The 20,499-nt window shown below is 47.2% G+C and overlaps 1 protein-coding gene and 1 non-coding gene across 3 annotated transcripts; one reads left to right on the forward strand and one right to left on the reverse strand.

Moving 5' to 3' along the window:
• The first annotated feature begins 2,911 nt into the window (after nucleotides 1-2,911).
• On the forward strand, nucleotides 2,912-2,983 carry TRNAE-UUC (transfer RNA glutamic acid (anticodon UUC)). The gene has a single exon. It is a non-coding gene; the product is annotated as a tRNA-Glu (tRNA).
• Nucleotides 2,984-7,802: 4,819 nt separating this feature from the next.
• Nucleotides 7,803-15,597, reverse strand: KLHL38 (kelch like family member 38). Of its 2 annotated transcripts, none has more exons than XM_062570601.1 (4): nucleotides 15,300-15,597; nucleotides 13,265-14,739; nucleotides 11,665-11,770; nucleotides 7,803-9,680 (listed from the first exon to the last, which is right to left on the reverse strand). In XM_062570601.1, exons 2-4 carry the CDS (start codon nucleotides 14,612-14,614, stop codon nucleotides 9,394-9,396), a joined length of 1,743 nt encoding a protein of 580 aa, XP_062426585.1. In that variant the 5' UTR covers nucleotides 14,615-14,739; nucleotides 15,300-15,597; the 3' UTR covers nucleotides 7,803-9,393. The 2 variants fall into 2 exon arrangements, 1 of the variants encoding a protein (XP_062426585.1); XR_009957717.1 differs by having other exon boundaries at nucleotides 9,609-9,680; nucleotides 11,456-11,770.
• Nucleotides 15,598-20,499: the final 4,902 nt, after the last annotated feature.

The following is a 20,499-nucleotide window of genomic DNA, read 5'->3' on the forward strand; positions in this document are numbered from 1 at the left end:
TTTGTTAAGGACTGTGTCCAGTTGGGCTTTGAATATTTTCAAGGATGGAGACTCCATAGCCTCTCTGGGCAACTTTTTTCAGTGTTTAACCACCCTCCCAGTAAATAAGTATTTTCATATGTTCAAGTTGAATTTTCTGTGTTTCAGTTTGTACCTGTTGCCCCTTGTCCTGTAACTGAGTGACACTGAAAAGAGTCTGTCCCCAGCTTCTTTACACCTTTCCCTCAGATATTTATACGTATTGATAAGATGTGTCAGTCTTCTCCAGGCTGAACAGTCCCACCTCTTTCAGCCTCACCTTGTACGGGAGATGCTCTCATTCCTTAATCATCTTAGCAGCCCTTTGCTGGACTCACTTCAGTATGTCCATGTCTCTCTTGTGCTGGGAAGCCCAGCACCGGACACGGTACTCCAGATGTGGCCTCACTGCTGCTGAGTAGAGGGGAAAGACCACCTCCCCTGATGTGTTGGCAATGCTTTGCCTAATGCAGCCCAGAATGCTGTTGGCCTTCTTTGCCACAAAGACATGTTAGTGGCTCATGGTCAACTTGATGTCCATCAGGACTCCCAGTCCTTTCTTTGCAAAGCTGCTTTCCAGTCAGTTAGCCCCTAACCTGTCCTGGTGCATGGGACTGTTCCTTCCCAGGTGCAGGACTTTGCATTTCCCTTTGCTGAACTTCATGAGGTTCCTCTCTGCCCATTTCTCCAGCCTGTTGAGGTCCCTCTGAATAGCAGCACAATCATTTGATTTATCAGACACTCATCCCAGTTGTATATCACCTGAAGACTTGCTCAGGGTGCACCTAGTGCCATCATCCAGTTTCATGCTTTGAAACTCCAGTTCCTGATGCTTTGAGGGTCATCTGTGTCCTCTGTTCTGAATCTCTCTCTCGAGTTCTTTGGAGTAAGGATCAGTTTATTTTACACTGCCGTCACAAATAACACTCTCTGCTTGAAACCTGTGATTGACTATGCCTGTCACATTTCATGCCATTAAAAACATGCTCAAGCTTGGAAGGGTGAACACACTTTTGGCTTCTCTGCCATTTGTATTTCAATCTGCAGGCAACACTTCTTTATCTGGGCGTTGCTAGTTTTCTCTTGAGAAGATTTCTAGAGCCCACTATGACCGGAGAAAAAACAGATTCTGTTTACTGACATTTATTCCAAGCTGTAATGAGCAAAAAGACACCTCTTGCAGGCTCTAAACAGGATCTCTCAGCTAGAAGCCTTCAGGGCTTCAGTCAGTACCACCCAAGCTCCATTAAATACCATCGTGTCTTAAAGAACTTCCACAGGCTCTCTCTATTTTCATCTTCCTTCAAGGTTTGATCTAGCGCCCAATTAAGCTGCTGAGATTCTTCTCATTGGGATGTACAAGCTCTATGAGTACTGCTTGCCACGGTGTGGGTTTGTGCACGCTGTGGATAGGGATGAACTCCTACATGCTAATCTCCACGTGCGGAGGGGTGGAGGGGCTGTACGCTGGTGGACAGCCTCTCCCAGGGATGGTGAGCAGGGGCTCGAGCCGCAGGGGCTCTGGCCATGTGGGTTCCCTGCCATGAGCAGTGGTGGAGGTTTCCCAGGCAGCTCCTTGGTGGCTCATCCTTGCCACAGGAGCATTCCTGTGTCCCAAAGTGATGTGATCCTACCTAGTGGTGGCAGGGCAGTAGTCATGCATGCCCTGATGTCATCCTTGCTAATGCTCCTCCTCATGCCAAAGGCAAAATTTTTTTGACAAGGGCAATATTCCCCGGTGCTCAGGCTGTCTCTAAGAGAAAGAGCCCTGTGCAGGGAACAGATAAACAAAACAATGTTTGAGCCTCTGGTACTCTTTAATGTCATTTGCAGAGAAATATATGTGTCATAACAACATAAAGCAGGCATATTTCCCTAGCTTTCGATCGCCCTGGTGCCAGGATCCATGTCATTTCAGCATCAAACCAGATCCAGCCAAGTCCATAGTAACTTTGCTGTCCCAAGAACTGCCTCCTTTGCCCCTTCGTTTTGTATTTGTCTCTTGTCTTCCAGCAGCTTTTCTCACCCCTCTCAGGAGATGTCACACACTGTTGTGGTTAACATCTAATTTTCACTGGAAGCCCTTGGGAGTTGGGCCCTTATCTCCACATACCATGCACATTAAAAGTGTTTAATCAGCCTTATGATAATTCCAGGGCTTGCTGCTGACCTGGGTAGAACACTATACTTTCCCAGCACTTTGGGTCTGCAGCCGTGTCTCGTGTTTCAGGAGCCTCTGTGCAGCTTGCTGACTGCTCCTCAGGGCTGTCCCTGTTTCCCTCCTGGCTCCCACAGAAAGGCAGCAGGTGCCAGGACTTGCACTGAGGCTCACACTGAATTTTGCTGATTCGCCCGGCTGGGAGCATCCCATCAGCTCCATCGCTACGGGTGTTAAAAGGGCTTGAGAGCCCTCAGTGGCATTTCTTGATATTCTGGGGAGCCTTTCACACCCACGAGCATGGCTGCAAAGCACCTACAAAGCACATCTGCATGCTTGCCTGCGAAGGTGGCCGTGCAACAGAGAGAAACCTTAGTGAGATGCCAAGCCCAGGAGGAAGCTCAGGGGTTGCCGTTCCAGTGGCCGAGCGTGGCCGAGCTCGGGGAGGGAGGGCCGATCGGCCCTGGCCCAGCAGGTCTGCTGTGGAGGTGTGACAGGACGTGGCTCGTTCGTCAACAGGCACAGCCCAACTGGGAAACAAACTGAGGAGAACTAGATGTGGGAGGATTAGACACAGGACTGGAGGTAGGTATCTTTCTGACCAGATCAACAAGCGGACCCAATTCTGCCTCCTTTACTCTCCTCCAGCAGTATCTTACCCCATTACTAGTACCTCACCCTAAGGCCAAATGTCTCCAACAGCTGTGGGGGTGCTTTGAATTTAAAAATCAGGGTTCCCATATGGTCTAGTGGCGAGGATTCCTGGTTTTCACCCAGGCGGCCCGGGTTCGATTCCCGGTGTGGGAATCCAGGGTACATTGGTACCTATTTTCAACTGCGTATTTGATAGTCCAGGATCAGTCCTGGGCTTTCCTTCTATCTCCTAGAAAATTTACTGCTGAAAGTCAAGGCATTTATGCTTCCAGATTTAAAAGTTTTAATTAAAATTCATTTTCAATAAGTCAGGGAGAACCAAAGAGTACTTCACTCCCCAAGGAGAGGGGAGTGAAAGAGTGAAGGATGTGCCAGGCAAGAACTGGCCACAGAGACCCTTGGTGGGGTCAGGGCAGCACACCAAGGGAGCCTGTGGTCCCGGATGGGTAGTGGTTTTGGTGTGCACCTGGAAAACACAGTTACCAGTTGCCTTTTCCTTTCCATGTTCAAGTGGCTTGACAGCGATCCAGGCTCACCCCTACATAAAAATGAATATATCTCATATTGTGCAGCTTCTTTTCTGCACCTAGGGAGGAATAACTCCATGCACCAGTACAGGCTGGGGGCTGACCTGCTGGAAAGCAGCTCTGCAGAGAAGGACCTGGGCATGCTGGTGGACAAGTTGACCATGAGCCAGCAATGTGCCCTTGTGGCCAAGAAAGCCAATAGTCTGCTGGGGTGCATTAGGAAGAGTGTTGCCAGCAGGTGGAGGGAGGTGATCTGCCCCTCTACTCAGCCCTGGTGAGGCCTCATCTCGAGTCCTGTGTCCAGTTCTGGGCTCCCCAGGACAAGAGAGACATGGAGCTACTGGAGAGAGTCCAGCATAGGGCTATGAGGATGATCAGAGGGCTGGAGCACCTGCCCTACGAGGAATGGCTGCGAGAGCTGGGCCTCTTCAGCCTGGGGAAGAGAAGACTGAGGGGGGATCTGATCAATGTGTATAAGGACCTGAAGGGAGGGTGTCAAGGGGATGGGGACAAACTCTTTTCAGTAGTGCCATGTGACAGGACAAGATGCAACAGGCACAAACTAAACCACAGGAAGTTCCACCTGACCGTGAGGGGGAATTTCTTCCCTGTGAGAGTGACGGAGCCCTGGCACAGGTTGCCCAGGGAGGTTGTGGAGTCTCCTTCTCTGGAGATCTTCAAGGCCTGCCTGGATGCAACCGTGTCTAACATGCTGTAGGTGACTCTGCTGAGCAGGGAGGTTGGACTAGATGATCTCCAGAGGTCCCTTCCAACCTCAACCATTCTGTGATTCTAAAACAGCAAATACGTATTCACTTAACAGTCCAGGACTGTTCGAGACATGCTGCTCCTTGCTTTTCTCAGAAATCTTCCTTGCATCATGAAAGAAGAACAGGACAACAAAGAGCTGCACTCAGAGAAGTGACAAGTGGCAGCTGGAGCACACGTGTGACTTGCAGAGTGACAGAGCAGTTGGGCTCTTCCCTACGTTGCTACTATTTTGGAAACTTCAATAAACAGAAGAAGCTAAATCAATCTCTTTGTGCTCTAGCATAAATCCTGAGGAGCCCCATTGACTTCGGCATCAAACACAGAGTCAGAGATAGCAACTTTTCCTGCAGAGCCTGTTGATCTTCATTTGCACCCTGGATGAGCGTGTCTGAAATAGCTGATGAGAGCATTATTAACAGCCTGCTAATTCGCAGGTTGCAATTCCTTTGCCTGTGCAAACTGCATCTAGGAATTATGCTCATTTGTGTCATGGTGAATATGACTCTCCAGCTTTTGTGTGGGAGTTTTCAAGCAGCTGGAAAAAAAAAGTATAGATGTTCATGTTTTTAAAAAGGGATTGTTTTTGCTGCTGTCAATTATTAATGGTTCTCTGGTCAGGCTAAGGAACAATGCCAGGGATAAGTTACCCTCTACGCTATTCATATATGCTTTCTCCAGTTATTTCCTTCCTAACTAGAGGATTCACCTCACAGTGAACTCCTTGATGTTTGGGGGAAAAAAAAAAAAAAAAAAAAAGGACTGACAAAGTGATGAACTTGGAGTACTCATTTATTTCTGCATCAACATCTTTCCTACTTTGTCAGGTGTGTTTAATCAAAAAAAAGCAGGAAATGCATTATAATTATAAACATGTTACTGCACAAGAAAAAGGCTGCCCTTGGAACGGACTGTGTTGTTTGATAAATGGCTACAGTGAAAAAACACAGGCTTAACCTACAAAGCTCTTTGCTAAGATCAAAGTAAAACTGCCTACCGCCCCAAGCCGTCCATGCAGCGGGATTCAGCTCTGAGTCTGCAGCAAGGGAAACAGAAGAAAGTTTAAAAGAAAAAGTAATCTGCTCTCCTTGATTTTTTGCCTGAAACTTTTTCCCTAGTATAAAAATGACTCAAACACAAAATACTTGCTGTGAAAATTAATAGAATTAGAACTGAATCCAGCTGAGAACACAATAATTAGGGCCTGGTCCAAAGCCCTGTTGTTGACACGCATGGAGAGACTCATAGTTTTTGACAGGGTCTGGCTTGGGACCCTGGAGAACCAAAGGCAAGATGGAGTTAAGACATAACCCTGCGAGATTCTGGGTCTCCCACAGCCTGTCCATAGGACCTTGCCCAAACTTGCGAGCGTTCCTTAATCCTGAGGCCTGAGCACAATCGAACCCAAGTCGGTGATCTGCTGTTGCTGCGAAAAGCGAATACCCTTCTGGGATTTGTAAGCAGACGTGCTGTAGGTAAGGTGCAGAGGGAGGTTATCCCACTCTTCTCAGCACGGTGGGGCTGAGCCAGAGCACTGCACTTAAGTTAAAAAAACAAAACAAACAAACAAACAAAAAAAAAAAAAAAAAAACAGGCAAATTGGAAATTATCCAGAGGAGAGCAACAAAAATGATCAGAGTGCTAGAAAACATGACTTCTGAGGAAAGATTGAAAAAGGGCTGAAGTTGTTTAGTCTGCAAAAACTGAAACATGCTAATAAACCTTAAAGATGTAAAAAAAAGAAAATACATATGATACCAATGAGGGTTGTCAATTGCCCTTTGTCTTCACAGGGATAGCTGAACAGACAGTAAAGATAAATTAGGATATGTGCTATTAAAAGCTATGAGGCTGATAAGGCACTCATATGCATTACTTACAGAGACAGCAGAATGTCTTGCATGGGAGATTTTCGATGTGTTAGACAAGTACCTGACACAAGGGAGTGGGGCACTGCCCCACAGAGCAGGCTGCCTTCAGCCACACTTTCCTGTGGTTTCCCTGGTCAGTGATCATCTCGGGACACCCACAAATGAGGCCTCGAGGGTGATGAGCATTCACAGCTCTCCCTGACTTGCAAAAGAGCAGCAGAGGCTCAGCTTTTCCAAAAGCTGACTCACAAAGCAATGACCCTTTTCGAAAACCCTCTTTTCCTTGGCTTCCACAGTTATTAAACAAAAACTACCTTTGCATGGAGCTGTGATCATATTTGTGAAGTACCTTGCTGTTTTCCAATGGGAAATTCCCATCTAAGTGAGCACACTGAATGCTCAAATATTAGAATGAGGAGACCTCTGGAAAAGCATATGATGACTCAGAAAGTGCTTGGAATAGAGATAGTTTTACTGACTCCGTTCAGGAAAGTCCCCCTCTGCTACTATGGAGAAAGGAGTGCCGTGGCTTGCTATGAGCACCTTCATCCACAGCGCTGCTGGCTACGACAGCCACAGAACACTCAAGAGGGCCCTAGGTGCTGCTGTAGCTGGACCAGGTGGTGATCAGAACCTGATTAGAAAGGAAGCATCAATTCTTGCTGCTTCTGAAGAGGTGTTTAGCCTGTTCTGAAGCTCTGTGGGTCTGCTGGTGCTCTGGAAACTGAGTGACAGGATTTCCCCTTGTGTGCGTTTGCCTCAGTAATGCTTAACTCTGTTGTCTGACTCCAAACTTTTTTACAAAGGGCCCCGAAAGTTTCAGTCAGAGTTTACAGCTTCCTGGATATCAACCAGCCATAAAATAGAAGCCTAGTAGAAACATGGTTTCAGCAGGTCCAGAGATTTCTTTTTCCTGCGTAGAGAACCCAATTTCCTTGAATTATGGGCAGTAGGTGAGGAGTCTGTAAAGGGAAGGAGCAGAGGGTTATAGCCACTGGCAGAGATGGCCAGAGGCCTTGGCAGCACGAAGGACTTGAGGGTGATGTGAGGGATCTCTGGGGGATGGAGGAAGGATGCTTTGCTGAACAGTGTGCTGCAGCTGTGCCTGTTCCTTGCACTCTCTGTTTCCCGTCTGGCTACAGCCGCTCAAGGTACTGTTTAGTCCCTGTATGAATACTGAGAAAATTGGTAGTTATATGATATGGGAATTAAAAATCTGTTTGCTTCCAAGCATAAACCATTCACTGTGGCAATGGTTTGCAGACGCAGAATTATGACCCCAAGTGAGCTTCTTTCATCAGTCCTGGGTACACTGGGAAAGCCAGTCAGAAGCCTGGCAGAAATCAGTGTCAGCTAAAATGTATGGCAGCGACTGATGTCTCATGGAGTTATGGAGCTGTGAGAGGGGTCATAACAGGAAGGAGTTTGGGAAGGCAGCACTGAGGGGTTAGGAATAAACATCTCCCCTGGGCAGAGTTTCCATAATTGGCCATGACAAGGCTTCTTTCTCCAGAGAGCTGGAGCTGGTCTGTGAAGAAGCAGAATGAATCACTGCTCCGGTCCAATTTGGCAAGTGCTATGATTTAGCCCTGCTTTGCATGGGGATGAGATGATTACATAGACTGAAAGGCAGAAGAGAATCGTAGCCAAAGGCTTCCGAGCTAGGAGATGAGTTTGGGTTCCCACTCATTTTTTACTGGTTTATTTAGAGCCTTAGAAGGAAACCCTGGCAAAAACCTCTGGTACAAAAACAATTCCCTTTATCAACAATGTAGAAGGAACAATGGGGACTCCTGAACACAAAGCTCATACAAACAGTAATAACCGTTTTATTTTGCATTGTTAAAACAGCAGTCAATATGCAATTCCTCTTTCCAGCCTCCTGCTTTGTCAACTATTTTTGTCAACCTTCTGCTCCCACATGCAGATTTACGAGAGGGGGTGTTAGCTCCACAGTGAGCGGTTGGAGTCTGTGTCCTGCGATGTGGTCATGACCGCGTGGCTGTGCAGCTGCCTGAGAAGAGAAGGGCTGAGTGTGGTTTCCTCATGCCATCCTGAGCCCTTGGAAAAGTCGATCTTTCTTTCAAGTACAGGGAGAAAAGAGTGTAATTCCTGCCGTCCTTTCTCTGGATGGTAGTCACCAGTGCTATCATAAAAGCTCCTTGCTGCTTCAGCAGTCTTACCAAGCCTGGTGACCTGACAGCAGTTCACAGCCTGTTCAGTATCTGATGATTAATCTCCTCCCTTTGAAAATATGCACTTAGTGGCAGAACCCCACAAAAATACTGGTAGAGCCAGAGCTGTTTTGCCAAGTGGCAGACTTAGACATGCTCTTCTTGGAAAGCTGGTTTCCTGTCACTGGCTTTCTCTCATCACTGTTTTTCAGTGGTTTGGAGAGAGGAGAAAGGGGGAAAAAAACCCTCAGAAAAACTGTTTCTCCCAAATACCTCTTCTCTTTTACATCTGCCCCCCTCCCTGTGTTATCTCTGTTATTTCAGCTTTCAGGAACTCTACCAACCTAAAGGCTTCCTAACCACCCCCAGTGCTCTCCCTGACACAAAGAAAGCAGCAAGCTCCACGCAAAACAAGATGCCTCAAAAAAAACAAAACAAAAAAAAAAAGTCACAAACAGCCTTCATTTCCATCATCCCTTCTCCTGCTCCTTCAGAGAGCAGGTAGATGGAACAAAAATCCTTAAAGAGATTGTCTTCCCTGCACTGGAGAAGAGAGGTAGCTTGGAAAACTCAAATCTGCATCTTGCTACAATGTGAGAGAGCTCAGATTGAAGGATCCAGCTTTTGCTAATTTCTAGTTTGATGTTTGGAACATTAAAATATTATTTATTCTTTGATGACTGCTGTAGCCAATCCAGATAATTACTACTGGGCTGGCTACTTGGGCCTTCATGACAAGAACAAGGTTTCAGCTTTGGGCTTCCTATTCCAAATGTTCCTGCTGCTTGAAATGAAAAGCTTGGTCAGCACTGAGCAGCAAAGAGCTGTGGCACACAGCCGAGCAGTTCTGTTTCTTTGCATGCTAACACAAATGCAGATCACCCAGCTCTTATTTTCTCTGGAGATACAAGCATTCCTAATCACCTTTCCATGTGAAACCTCCACAAAGCCAAATCCTACATTAGATTCTTACCAATATCTCTCTCCTGTCTTCTGCTGAGATGCTGTATAATGCCTCAGGGCTGGACTTCAGCAGCACCACATGCAATAGCGTCAGCTGAGTATGGCGTGCACACGAAACTCATGACCTTTCCAGCAGAGCCTTTGGGGAATGACCAATTCTTCTGATGCCTTCATGAAGAGAAGTTTGTGTGACCCTGTTATGATTCCCTGTGTGCTTTATGCAGAGCAAGGTGGGTCTTTTTTGCAGTACAAAATCCCTTTTAGAGACGGTTAGAATAGGGGACACACTGGAGAGTAAGGCATCCATGGTCAAAGAGTTTGTGTGGCAGTTTTCCCCTTGGTGTCCATGTGTTGGTCTCTGGGTCATAGCAGTCCAATGAATCAGAGTCTTCAATGACATTGTCTGCAGTGAGACATCGTCCTCCTGTGACATATAGCTTGTTCCTGATGACAGTGGCCCCATGATGCATCCGCCTGTCCTTCATGTCTGCACATTTAACAAACTTGTTGCCCTTCGTATCATAAGCAATTATTCTCCGTGTGTACCCTAAATGCAAAGCCAGAGGTGGAAGAGACAGATGGGAATTAGAGTCTATGGCCAGCAGAAGAAATGATAATGTACTTCCTGCTGGTCTTCAATACAACCTATTATACTGGTACATAATTTGGCAGAATTAAGACATCTAATTTAGCTGGGGAGTGATGATGTGTTACAAGAATGTCTGTCTATCTTCGCTTCCTCTGTGTCCTTGCTCTGCCTCATATCACCTTGGTAGCCAAGACACAGTGATCACCATAAAGCCTGTCAGACCAGAGAGGCAGGTGTAAAGCAGTATTTGCCATAAGCAAGCAACCTGCAAACACAGCTGGAACATGCAGTTTTCTGCCTGTGCCTTCCAAAGTCCCAGTGTATTTCTTTTAACTCAACAGACTCCTACAGCTTCACTCAGAAATACAGAAGCCAGTGGCATCTGGGAAGCCAGTAGGGATGTAGGGATCAGCAATGCCTTGCTGGGTTGGAGTTGTCATCACTGTCTATGGATGGGAGCTGGGTGCTCATTAGTGCAGTCCCACTCATCCTAGCTCCAGTTCCATGTGCTGTACTCCAGCTCTGTGCAGCTCAGGAGGACTGTAACCCAAACGCGCAGTTCTTCCTTCCTGAGGTAACCTAGCATCTGCTGAGAGGTAAGGACTAGTATTGGGGTCATTGTCCTGGGCCAAGGGAGGTGGAATAATGTGCTGCCCAGCAGTAACTTGCACGTGAACCCATGAAGATAATCAGGAGTGCCAATAGCAAGCAAACATACAAAGAGGCGATGAAAGCTATTTTTAAGAGAAATTGGTTTGTGTGTGTGTCATTGCAGCTGTTGATAAACCAAGAACATTTGGCCAATATTTTGTCATGGAAGCTGATAAATAAAACCTGACCATGGTAAATTTCTCTGCTCTCAAGCAAAATGAAAGATGTTTAAAGCTAACATGGATTTTTTGGCTTTTGTTAAATAAATAAAATAAATCGAGAACTTAAGCTCATCAGCATAATACTTGGGTCAATATAGGCCTTTCAGATAAATGCATCTGAAGATAAAAGAGTTGAAAAAACCGTATTCCTGGCACTGGTCTTACCCATCAGGGTAGTCTGCCACAAAGAGGCCTGACAGTCTTGAACCTTTGACTCAGCCCTGCCCTACTCCCTTTGCAATGGGTAGGAGTGACCTCTTGCAGAAGAATGGTGGTGTGTTTGAGTCCTAAGGGACCCAAGTTCAGTTCTCTGCTCTGCCATAGCTTCTCTATGCCTCTTTCTCACCTTGAGCAATATAACACATTCCTTACTACTGTTCTGACTTGCGGTTAGGTTAGCTTCACTGAAGACTTTGAGGTGCCAGACTACCACAGAGATGTGGGCCCCGAAGTGCTGTGGGCAGAGGCTGACCTTTGAGTTGAGTAAGGCATTAAAAAGTTACCTCCTCAGGGCAGGGTATTTCACACCCCTCTCAGGACATTTCATGGTCATCCCCAGGAGGCAGTGGCAAGAGTGATCAGCCCCATCTGTCACAAGTGGTTAGGGCAGCAGGTGCCTGGCCTGCCCTCTCTCTCTGCCCCAGGCATTTCCAAGAAGACCAGTTAAGGAGGGCCATCCTGTGACTCATTAGGGGAGGACAAGGGCTTCCTGTGCCTCTTCCTTGCTCTGGCTTCCTCCCTCAGCTGGAGAAGCAACTTGCATTGGTCCTTCCCCAAATACCCCTTCTACACGCCCCCCAGGCTGTGTATGGGCCCTGATGCATGGAGTAAGTTGACGTCCTGTAGAGAACTTGTCCTCACCTTCTCCATGGCGCTGAGCCCACGTGAGAGGCTGGGTGCACTCCTGCTCTCCTTCCCAACCTCCCCGTGTTTCACGGGGCAGCACAGCCTGGCTCACAAGCACAACAGCGGTGCTGGGGAGCAGCACCTCTCCCTGCGCAGTCCGTGTGCAGAGCCCCACGGGAGCGGGGCACGAGCAGGCAGGAGGGAGGCTGAAATAGAGCTGTTACCTCCAACTATGATAATCTGGTCTCCGATCACAACAGCTGGTGCACAAACGTTCTTCACCACTCTGGTCTCCATTCGAAACCACATATTCCTGGAGACATGATAAACCTAACAATCAAACAAAGATACACATGCAGCTGTTTATGCACTGTAACTGACAATTATAATCATAAAGGAACTTATGGTTCTTATTTTTGTCTTAACGAGTACAATCCACTGGCTTGAACTGCTGGAAATCCAAGAATTTACCCACTTTTTCTCCTAATATGTCCCCTTGGAAAACATTCTAGTTTTCTGGGCTTGTCAGCTAAGGCAGTATTAGCATGTAGTATGGCAGAGAGCATCTGTCAGAAACTAGCCTCTTGGCTGTAAATCTTTGTGTGGCTATTAAATCGCTGTAACTCCTGGTTAGCACTCCCCCAAAATGCAGGTCACTCACTTTTACTTTCCAATTATTCTTTGTATTCCTGCCTTAGCCTATGGCATACCAATTTCCTGTGCAAACAAACCACAATTTTATCTAGCTCTGCTGGCAGCCACTTTGTTTGCCCTGCTGCTATATTTGTGCTGGTGGCTGGTATGCATTCAGGTTGGCAGAGAGACTTGTTGATGGGACCTAGATGATATCTAAGTCATCAGTTTATGTGGGAGAAAGAGCTGTTGCCAGACAATGATCATTCAGACATCTGCATCTGGGCAACACAAACTTTTATGTCATGTCATCTGCTTCTTAATATAGCAAATATCTCCAGGACATCTCCCCACTTACTGATAATTACATTTCCTTCCTCCTGATATTTAAGTAACATTATCATCAAACACAAGTATTGCTCATGTGCTTGCTACCATCCTCGCCTTTAATGATCCTTCTTAGTTAAAATACCTAAACCAGTGAAAAACACTCAGATGGGAGAGTAACTTTGCAATGTTGCTAAAGCATCAAATCAGATAAGAAAAGATTTAAAAGACATATCTTTTTCCTCCTAATATAGGTTAACCACTGCAGCAAGGCAAAGAGCCAGCAACATGTGGCAAGAGCACATTTTTAAAACAACTGTTTATGTGAAATAACTGTCAGTTTAAGTTCTGACCCTTTGACGAGCGAGAGTCAAATCGCTCTAATGATCACGAACCAGCATCTTTGCTCTTACTACAAGTGAACAGATGTACAGCTGAGACCCCAACTCAACCACGTATTTGCCTAGTAGGGAGCGCTGATTAAGTGAGAATATCATGGGCATCTAGTTAGGGACATGGGTAAGCTTTGGCTTGTTACGTGGTCCGTAGCGTTGTCCTCGTGATCCCTAAGGCCTTGGCCCCAGGGCCATGGTGGGAAAAGTGCCTCTGACAGAGCTGACTGAGGCAGGGCCTTGGGACTTTTGCCTGAAAAATAATCAAGGTCACTTGAAGGGAAAACGAAGGAATTGCAATCACAGCTCCCTGTGTACAAGATTTCTCCAAAAGAATGTTTCAACGTATCCTGCCTCTTGCTGACTGAGACTCACAACAAATTTAATTCAATGTGGGCTTTGATTTCCTCTGCAGAGAATTGAGCCACCATTCATAGATGAAACTACCAGGGTAAGGAGAACTGACTGTTACCTGTATAAGCCGGACAGGGTTTTGCATAATGTCTTCTCCCCCAAAGAGGTAGATTCTTTGGTCTTTGGCAGCAACAGCGGGGTGAAGGACAGCAACAGGCATGCTTGCCATGTTCTCGCAGGTGTTGTAGATGCTATCATATCTTTCCACAGAATTCAGGATTTCTTGGTTCTCACCAATTCCACCAAATGACAAAATATAGTTTTTGTATGCCAAGCTTCTGTGAGAGTATCGAGGCACTAACATGGGTTCAACTGACCTCCACTGATTGAGTTTGAGGGAGTAAATGTAAATATTATCACTGACTGGGCTTTTCTTATTGCTAATGGGCATTCCTCCAAGCACATAAATATTGCTGTGTAAGCTCACTGCAGAGGCTTTGTACAGGCGCACCGGCATTTTGGCAAGGCTTAGCCATTGGTTGGTCTTGTCATCATACAGCAAGACATCCCTTGTTGTCTGCTGGTTGTCCTTCCTGCCACCAATGATGATGAGGAACTCCTGGCTGGTGTACCTGCGAGGAACGTGCAACATGGGCTTGATGTCAGGCATGTTGGTGCTGTACAAGGAAAACATGTGTCTCCGGGCTGATTCCAGAATGCTCCTGCAAGTAGGAGAGGACTGAACAAGGGAGTCATTGGCGATGAAGTGGAATAGGAAAGTTGGATGGACATACTGAAGCCGGACCTTCTTGAACAAGTCTTGGATATAGCCTTGCCTTGCCTGGAGGTCGTGCCGGATCCAGACCATCATTGCCTCAAAGACCTGCTCCTCCTCCCCACAGAGTTCATCATCCCCAAGATAATCAATGAGTTCTAGAGCACAAAGGTCCTTCAGGTCCTCGGAAGAGGCCACCTCAGGAAAGCATTTCAAAGCCATAGCCTTGGCTTTCTTATTAAGGCTTTGGCAGTTTACGATTTTTGCAAGTCTTATCATGCTCAGACAGTTGTCAGGAGTCAGCTTGTCTTGGAGGTAGGCAGAACAGGCCTCAAACAACTTAGCATACTGCAGCATGGATGCAGTCTCTAAGAGGTGCAGGACATTCTCAGGGGATATAAGAATCTCCCCTGTGTAAACGTAAAGGATAATCTGATACAAAATCTCAGAGTCTATGCCCTTCAGGATGACTTTAGCCTGGTGACTCTCTTTGAAGTTGTTACAGAACATCGCCTTGAAGTAGGGACTGCTGGAGGCCAGCACGTTTCGGTGGCAGGGGATTTCAAAGCCCCCGGAGCAGAGGGTAACATCAGTCAGCATCCCGCTCTGCCGCAGCCCGTTCAGCTGCCTCAGCAGTTCGGAGGAGAAGTCCTGGTCTTTGAAGAAAAAGTCCTCAGTGGGTCCCTCCTCCATAGCAAAATAAGAGAGAGATGAATTCTGGACTTGGCAGAAAAAACAAATTCTTAGCAGCTTTTATTGAACTATCCAGCTCCGAGGGAACAAATCAGGACTTTGATGTTGCTCTAAATGTTCGTTCGCTGTTACGCATGAAAATGGAACATGGGTTAAGCACAGTGGGAAAGTAATAAAGAAGCTAAAAGGTCACTAAGACCCTTTTAAATTTTCTATAAAGTTATCAGATAGATTGTAACTCTGAGGTCAGTATTGCCTGTATCCCTGGCAAGAAGCAAAAGTGCTGAAGTTATCTTGCTGATTTGGGATGAAAGCTGGAAGGCTGAAGCAATTGGTTTGTTCACTTTAATCACACTGAATAAATGTGCTTAGACATTTATTCACTATTTTAAAGTATTAGCAGTTTAGTAACTTGTGCCTCTTCCCCCTAGAGTTAGTCATTCCCAAAGAATGTAAATCTGGCAGAGCCAAACTCTGCAGCCGGGCAAACTAAACCCTAGAGACTGGGAATTTGTGTTAAAATAGTTATTTATTAACTCTACTTAGCTGTATTTTTATTTTATTTTTTTATGTTAATCAGACACACAATGACTAAATTAAGTGCCAGGCAGAACAATCTGATGAGTATCTATTTTCTTAACTAGCGGCTCAACCTGCAGTGAAATCGTACGGTAGAAACGTTTACCTTCTGCTGTCCTTCACTGCTTTCACTTACTCTCTGTCGTTTATCCCCTGGTGAGAGTTTCCATGGCTAGAGCCTGCATAAAAACTATAAACCCACAGGACGTTTCTTTTGGTAGGTAAGTGATTCACAGAGGGAGATTTCTGGCCGTATTTACTCTGAAGTCCCTTTTGCGCTTTCGGGAGCTCTGTGACGGAGCCGCGAGCCGGGGGGCATCGTATACATTCCTGCGCTAAGAATAGGCACATATGGACTTCTCGCCGCTGTCACGTGCGACTCTGCCGCTGCCTTTTGCAATGACCTGCCCGGGACTGAGCATGCCCGAGGGGTGTTTTTCTGGCAAATGTTTACATATAATAAATAGACACGGAGAGGAAAGTTCACTTATAAAAGTCCTGGCTGGCCGTTTGGAAACAGCAACAGGACCCTGTCCTAAAGTGCCTGGGAACTCGAGAAGCCTGTAAACAGTCTGAAACGCCTGGCGTTAGGTAACGCGCCGTCACGTATTTTCGTGGAGAAAGAAGGGCTTCCAGGCGGCCTCGTGGGACAGACTGTGTCTCCATCCTAAGGAGACACCTGGGGAGCATCCGCCCCTTGAAAGCGCCTGCCCCCACCATCAGCAGTGCTTGCCCCAGGCAGAGCGGCTGGTGGGCATGGCAGAGACCACAGTTCGCTCTTCAAGCGATTTATCTTTGCGATGCTGCTTGATACTTGGCTTGGAAAACCACTGCGTAAGGAGCTCAGCTCTCTTTGAAGGCCTTAGCCAGGACACTTCGCAGTGCCCCGGGGAGCTGGGCATTACCAGGGAGCAAAGCAAGGTGATTTGCTGAAACGATGTAGCAGGCCCATGTCAGAGCTGGAAAATGACCCTGGTACCTGGCTCCTGGGGTGGCACTCAGCTGCCATGGAGACACCACCCTGGGGTCTCTCAGTGCAGATGTGAACAAGGTGTCCAAGCTCCCATTACACTCGGTGAGGTCTAGGCAACACAGGGAAGTGTGAAGACTTATTCAGGTCACCGGTAAGTCCCACCTGCATCGAGGCAGGTGAGTGGCTTACTGGGCACCCCCGATTAAACCTCTGCTGGCTCTAAGTGCTCAGCTGCCTGGACCACATGCAGGCATCTGCATTTGACACATGGAGGTATCCATGATGACAAGCCTAAATCCATGCCCGGTACTGTTGGAGACCCCTCATAGCCCTGCTGGGCCCCATCTGCCATGGCAGAAGGTCCAGGGTCTCCAGCAGGTCCTTTGTCATGTATGCCAGCTCCCTGCCAAAGCCCTGGGCCTTTCAGGAGAAACAGCACCGGCTACCTCTCGCCTGCCCTGAAATCCCTCCCTTTGATTTGGGATGGGACCAAATCCAAAATGGCATGTCTATGCATTGCTCCCGCGGGGAAACACAAGGTTAAAGCAAAACTCCTCTGCCTTTTTGCAAAGCCAAAGCTCCCTCGCGAGTCTTGTCTGTGCCTCAGCACAGCGAGGTGGACAAGCAAGACCGCTGGGAGCCCCTGCACCCGTGCGGCAGCTCCCGGGTGGTGCTGGCGCTCGCAGCCTCGTGTCTAACCCCAAATCCCGCAGGGCCCAGGGCAGGCTGTTCTTCTGAAACCAGTGGCTCTGCAGCACAGGCCATGCCACGTGTGGCCTCTCCCAGGGACACTGCGGTGTGGCAGAGCAACGCAGTTGCTCTCCAACCAAATGGGCACATCAGCAAGACGCTTACCAACATAGTTACGCAAATTATTTTTTAGTCATAGTTTTTTTTGACTCAGTCTTGCAGCCAGACCTGCAGGCTAGATGGAGCCCCGAAGGCCCAGACCGGTGTTAGATGCCGGTGGGGTTGGTCTGGCACACCTTTTTGGAGGCTGTAGATTCATCCCTTCCTGTACAGTGCATGTATGTGTGTGGGCACAACTCGGCCAAGCGAGGTGCGGGAGGCCGAGGGAAGGAGCCCCTGGACTCGCCTCCTGTGCATGAGTCATTTTTAAGGAAAACACAGCAACGCGCAGCCTTTTCCCGACTGAAAGGACAATGCAGACGATTGCACTGGGGCGCGGGGGAAAGCGCGCCGTCCTCTCCCCGAGCCCTGCCATCGCTGCCTCACCAGCTGGCTAGGATCTCGCTATAAATATTTAGAGTGGCATTAATAACCCAAAGGAGAAGTTCTTGCTCTGCGGCCAGGGAACATTAGCTACCCAAACAAAGCGCCCGCTCGCGCGCTCTGTATGTATGCGCTCTCGTCGTGGTGCGTTGAGATGATTGATTTAGCTCTGTATCTCTGCTCTGGCTCTTACGCTGCGCTGTTTAGTTCTTCTGGCCTCCTCTTGGCAGCAGCTGTGGATTATTTTTTTAACCCTTAAAGAAACTAATGATGCTATCTGACTTCACTAGTGATGCTGTTTTATGGGGTCGGGGAAGGGTAGATAGGATGTTCCAGTGCTTTAGACACTGATAAATGCGACAGTTGCTTGGAAGATCCCAGCCTGGAGGGCTTTGCACGGTTATGCGAACTCCCACCAGCCCAGAAGACAGCATGTGCTGGTTAAATAGTTGCTTGCAAGTTTCTGCTAATTTGGGGCCGAGCCGCCAGTGCAACGAGGAGCCTGCTGCCTGCTTTGCAGCTCGCTCTTTGCTTCCTGAGAGGTTATGGTTTCAGACAGGTCTCCAACCAACTGAGCACATCAGCAAGACGCTTACCAAAAAGTTATTTTTTTTGTCATAGCTGTTTCGACTTAATCCTGCAGCTGAACCTGCAGTGAATGCCTATATAGGATTACTCTTATAAATAATTTAGAAACAAATTTTTTCAGTATATGCTAGAATGACAGCACCATGGCCCCTATGGCTGCAGTATCTTAGTGCCTCAGAATTAAAGGTATTTTCCCTAAAGACTCCCAATGCAGGAGGAAAGAGCTGTTTTTTCTGTGGGACAGCATCAGTTCTCTGAGGAAGTGTGTCCCTGGGCGAATTCCTGAGTCAGGTTTCCTAGGTTAGCATGCTGTTTACCGAGCAGTTCTTACAAAGGCTTGAACAGACTTTTTTGGGGGACTGGATGTTGCATTAACAAGGGACTGAGATCTTGCATGGACAAGGGCCTGATCTGAATGCAGTGCCCAAACGGGAAAGTGGCTTCATCTGCAGGGCTGCAGCAGTGAAGTCAGATGGTCGCACTGCGGGAATCAATGCTGCAGATTTCCCACCATCCCTGAGGGAGGCAGGAGCCTTGGTGCCTCTTAAAAACAGTGACTTCTGCCACCTTCGGGTTATGAAATCCATACAGGTCCACTTGCTAGAAACTGGGAGAGCCTACAAGGAATATCCACTTTTCTGTAATGCTGTTCACTTACCCTGTTTCTTTGGTGTTGCTCAGTTTTGGAATTGGGATGGCCAGACCTTTGATCTGACCCAGAGCAGCTCTTTTTTGTTTTAATGTAATGGGATGATGAAATGTCTGTTATCATGTGCTAAGCAGCAGAGTGGAAAAAAGCGGTAATCTAATCAGCCAGCAGACAGGTGCGTGAAGACTGGTGATGTCAGACAGCTTCTTAAACACATACACTGATCCTATTACAATTCAGATGAAAAAGAACAAATGCGAACGAGGAAAAAAAGAGTGTTCAAAGCAAAGGCTCCGCTGAGCTTATTCAGTATTATGTGTTTTGCTGTGATGGCTATCAGCTCCCCCAGTATCAAGAGAGAGATCAGCCGCTCCCCCAAAATTGGTCTAAATAGACCAGGAACAAGAAAAAAATATTCCTTATTATAATCTTATTAAAATTGGAAGAGGGAACAACAAACAGGCTTGATATTCCTTGTTATATATATAAAAAAGACATTTATAGGGATCATAGCTAACCACGTGCCATGAGCAGGAGATGGGCAGGGAGGTGTAGAGCCCCAGTGGCAGCTGGCCATAGGTACGTCTCCAGCCCGTTAGCTCTGGGCTGGGAGAGCAGCCAGTGTTTCGGAGATACTGGGCAGCCTGGCGGTGTGTATACTGGCAGTGTGGAAAATTCTGTCTGTGGGCCCTGACTGGGGTGAGATGGGTACATGACTCCATTTGGCCTGTTGTAAGCCAGAGGGAAACAAATATGAGAGCAGAAAGGAAGACTAATGCGATGGGGATTATTAGATTTATGTATCACACACTTACCATGTGCACATAAACGTATATAAGAATACACCCAATGAGAGAATGAGAGGAGATGCGTCTGCACAAGCAAACTAAAGAAGCATGTCTGGAGCACAGGCCCTAACACTGGTCTGTGAGGATCCACACGGTTAAACTGGTCTTTGGCATAATTTTGGCTCATGCCAAGCAGTGTTCCTAAAAAACACCCTGGCACAGAACCTTTCTGCTCAACATATGTTCCCATATCTTACACAGCTGATAACACCTGCAGCCCACACCCAACACACAGCGTCAGGCCAGGCCAGTGAAGGTAATGCTACCTCATGGTCCAGCACCTGGTTTCTGGTGCACCTGGAGGCTCCCTGCTGAAGCAGCATCCCCAAGTCCTGCCTGTGCTTGCCCGGGGCAGAGAGTGGATTCACTATTTGCCTCCCTGTGTTGGGAAACAGTGCTTTGACCCCATCCTCTAGTTCCCTGGTTGAAACTCCCTAAAGAAGCAAGGAGTGTAGAAGACATTGAGAAACAAATCTAATCCACTGTGACCATATGGAATTGGGAAACCACAATGTGACAATAAGATGAAGCCCTTCATATTACTTCAGGTATCAGAAATACAAAGGTTTATTCCATGCTACCAGGAGCTGGATATCATCTATTCTTTCCAGTGAGGTAGATCTGTGGTCTCCTGCTGACAAACTCTACGATTCTTCTGGAGTCATTGGATCCTGGGGAGGCCCCCAGGATCTCACCTAGGCCAACATCTTGCTCAGAGCAGGGCTAGCCTCAAAGTTAGATCAGGCTGCTCAGGGCCTTGTCCTGCTGAGTTTTGGGAATTTAAAAAGATGGACATTTCAACAACCTCTCTGGGCAACCTGCTCTGGTGCTGAACCATACTCATGGTGAAAATTCTTTTTTCTATACATCCAATAGGAATTTCCTTTTTTTTGCAACTTGTGACTGGTACCCCTTGCCCATGTAAAAGGCTGCTAACTTCCATCTGCTTCCTAGTATTAGTTGCCAAGTAAATGGTCTTTTCCCTATTTTTTGAAGTCTAGATACCCTTGTGATC

The sequence above is a fragment of the Rhea pennata genome, chromosome 2 (assembly GCF_028389875.1).
Source record: "Rhea pennata isolate bPtePen1 chromosome 2, bPtePen1.pri, whole genome shotgun sequence".
NCBI classification, from domain to species: domain Eukaryota; kingdom Metazoa; phylum Chordata; class Aves; order Rheiformes; family Rheidae; genus Rhea; species Rhea pennata.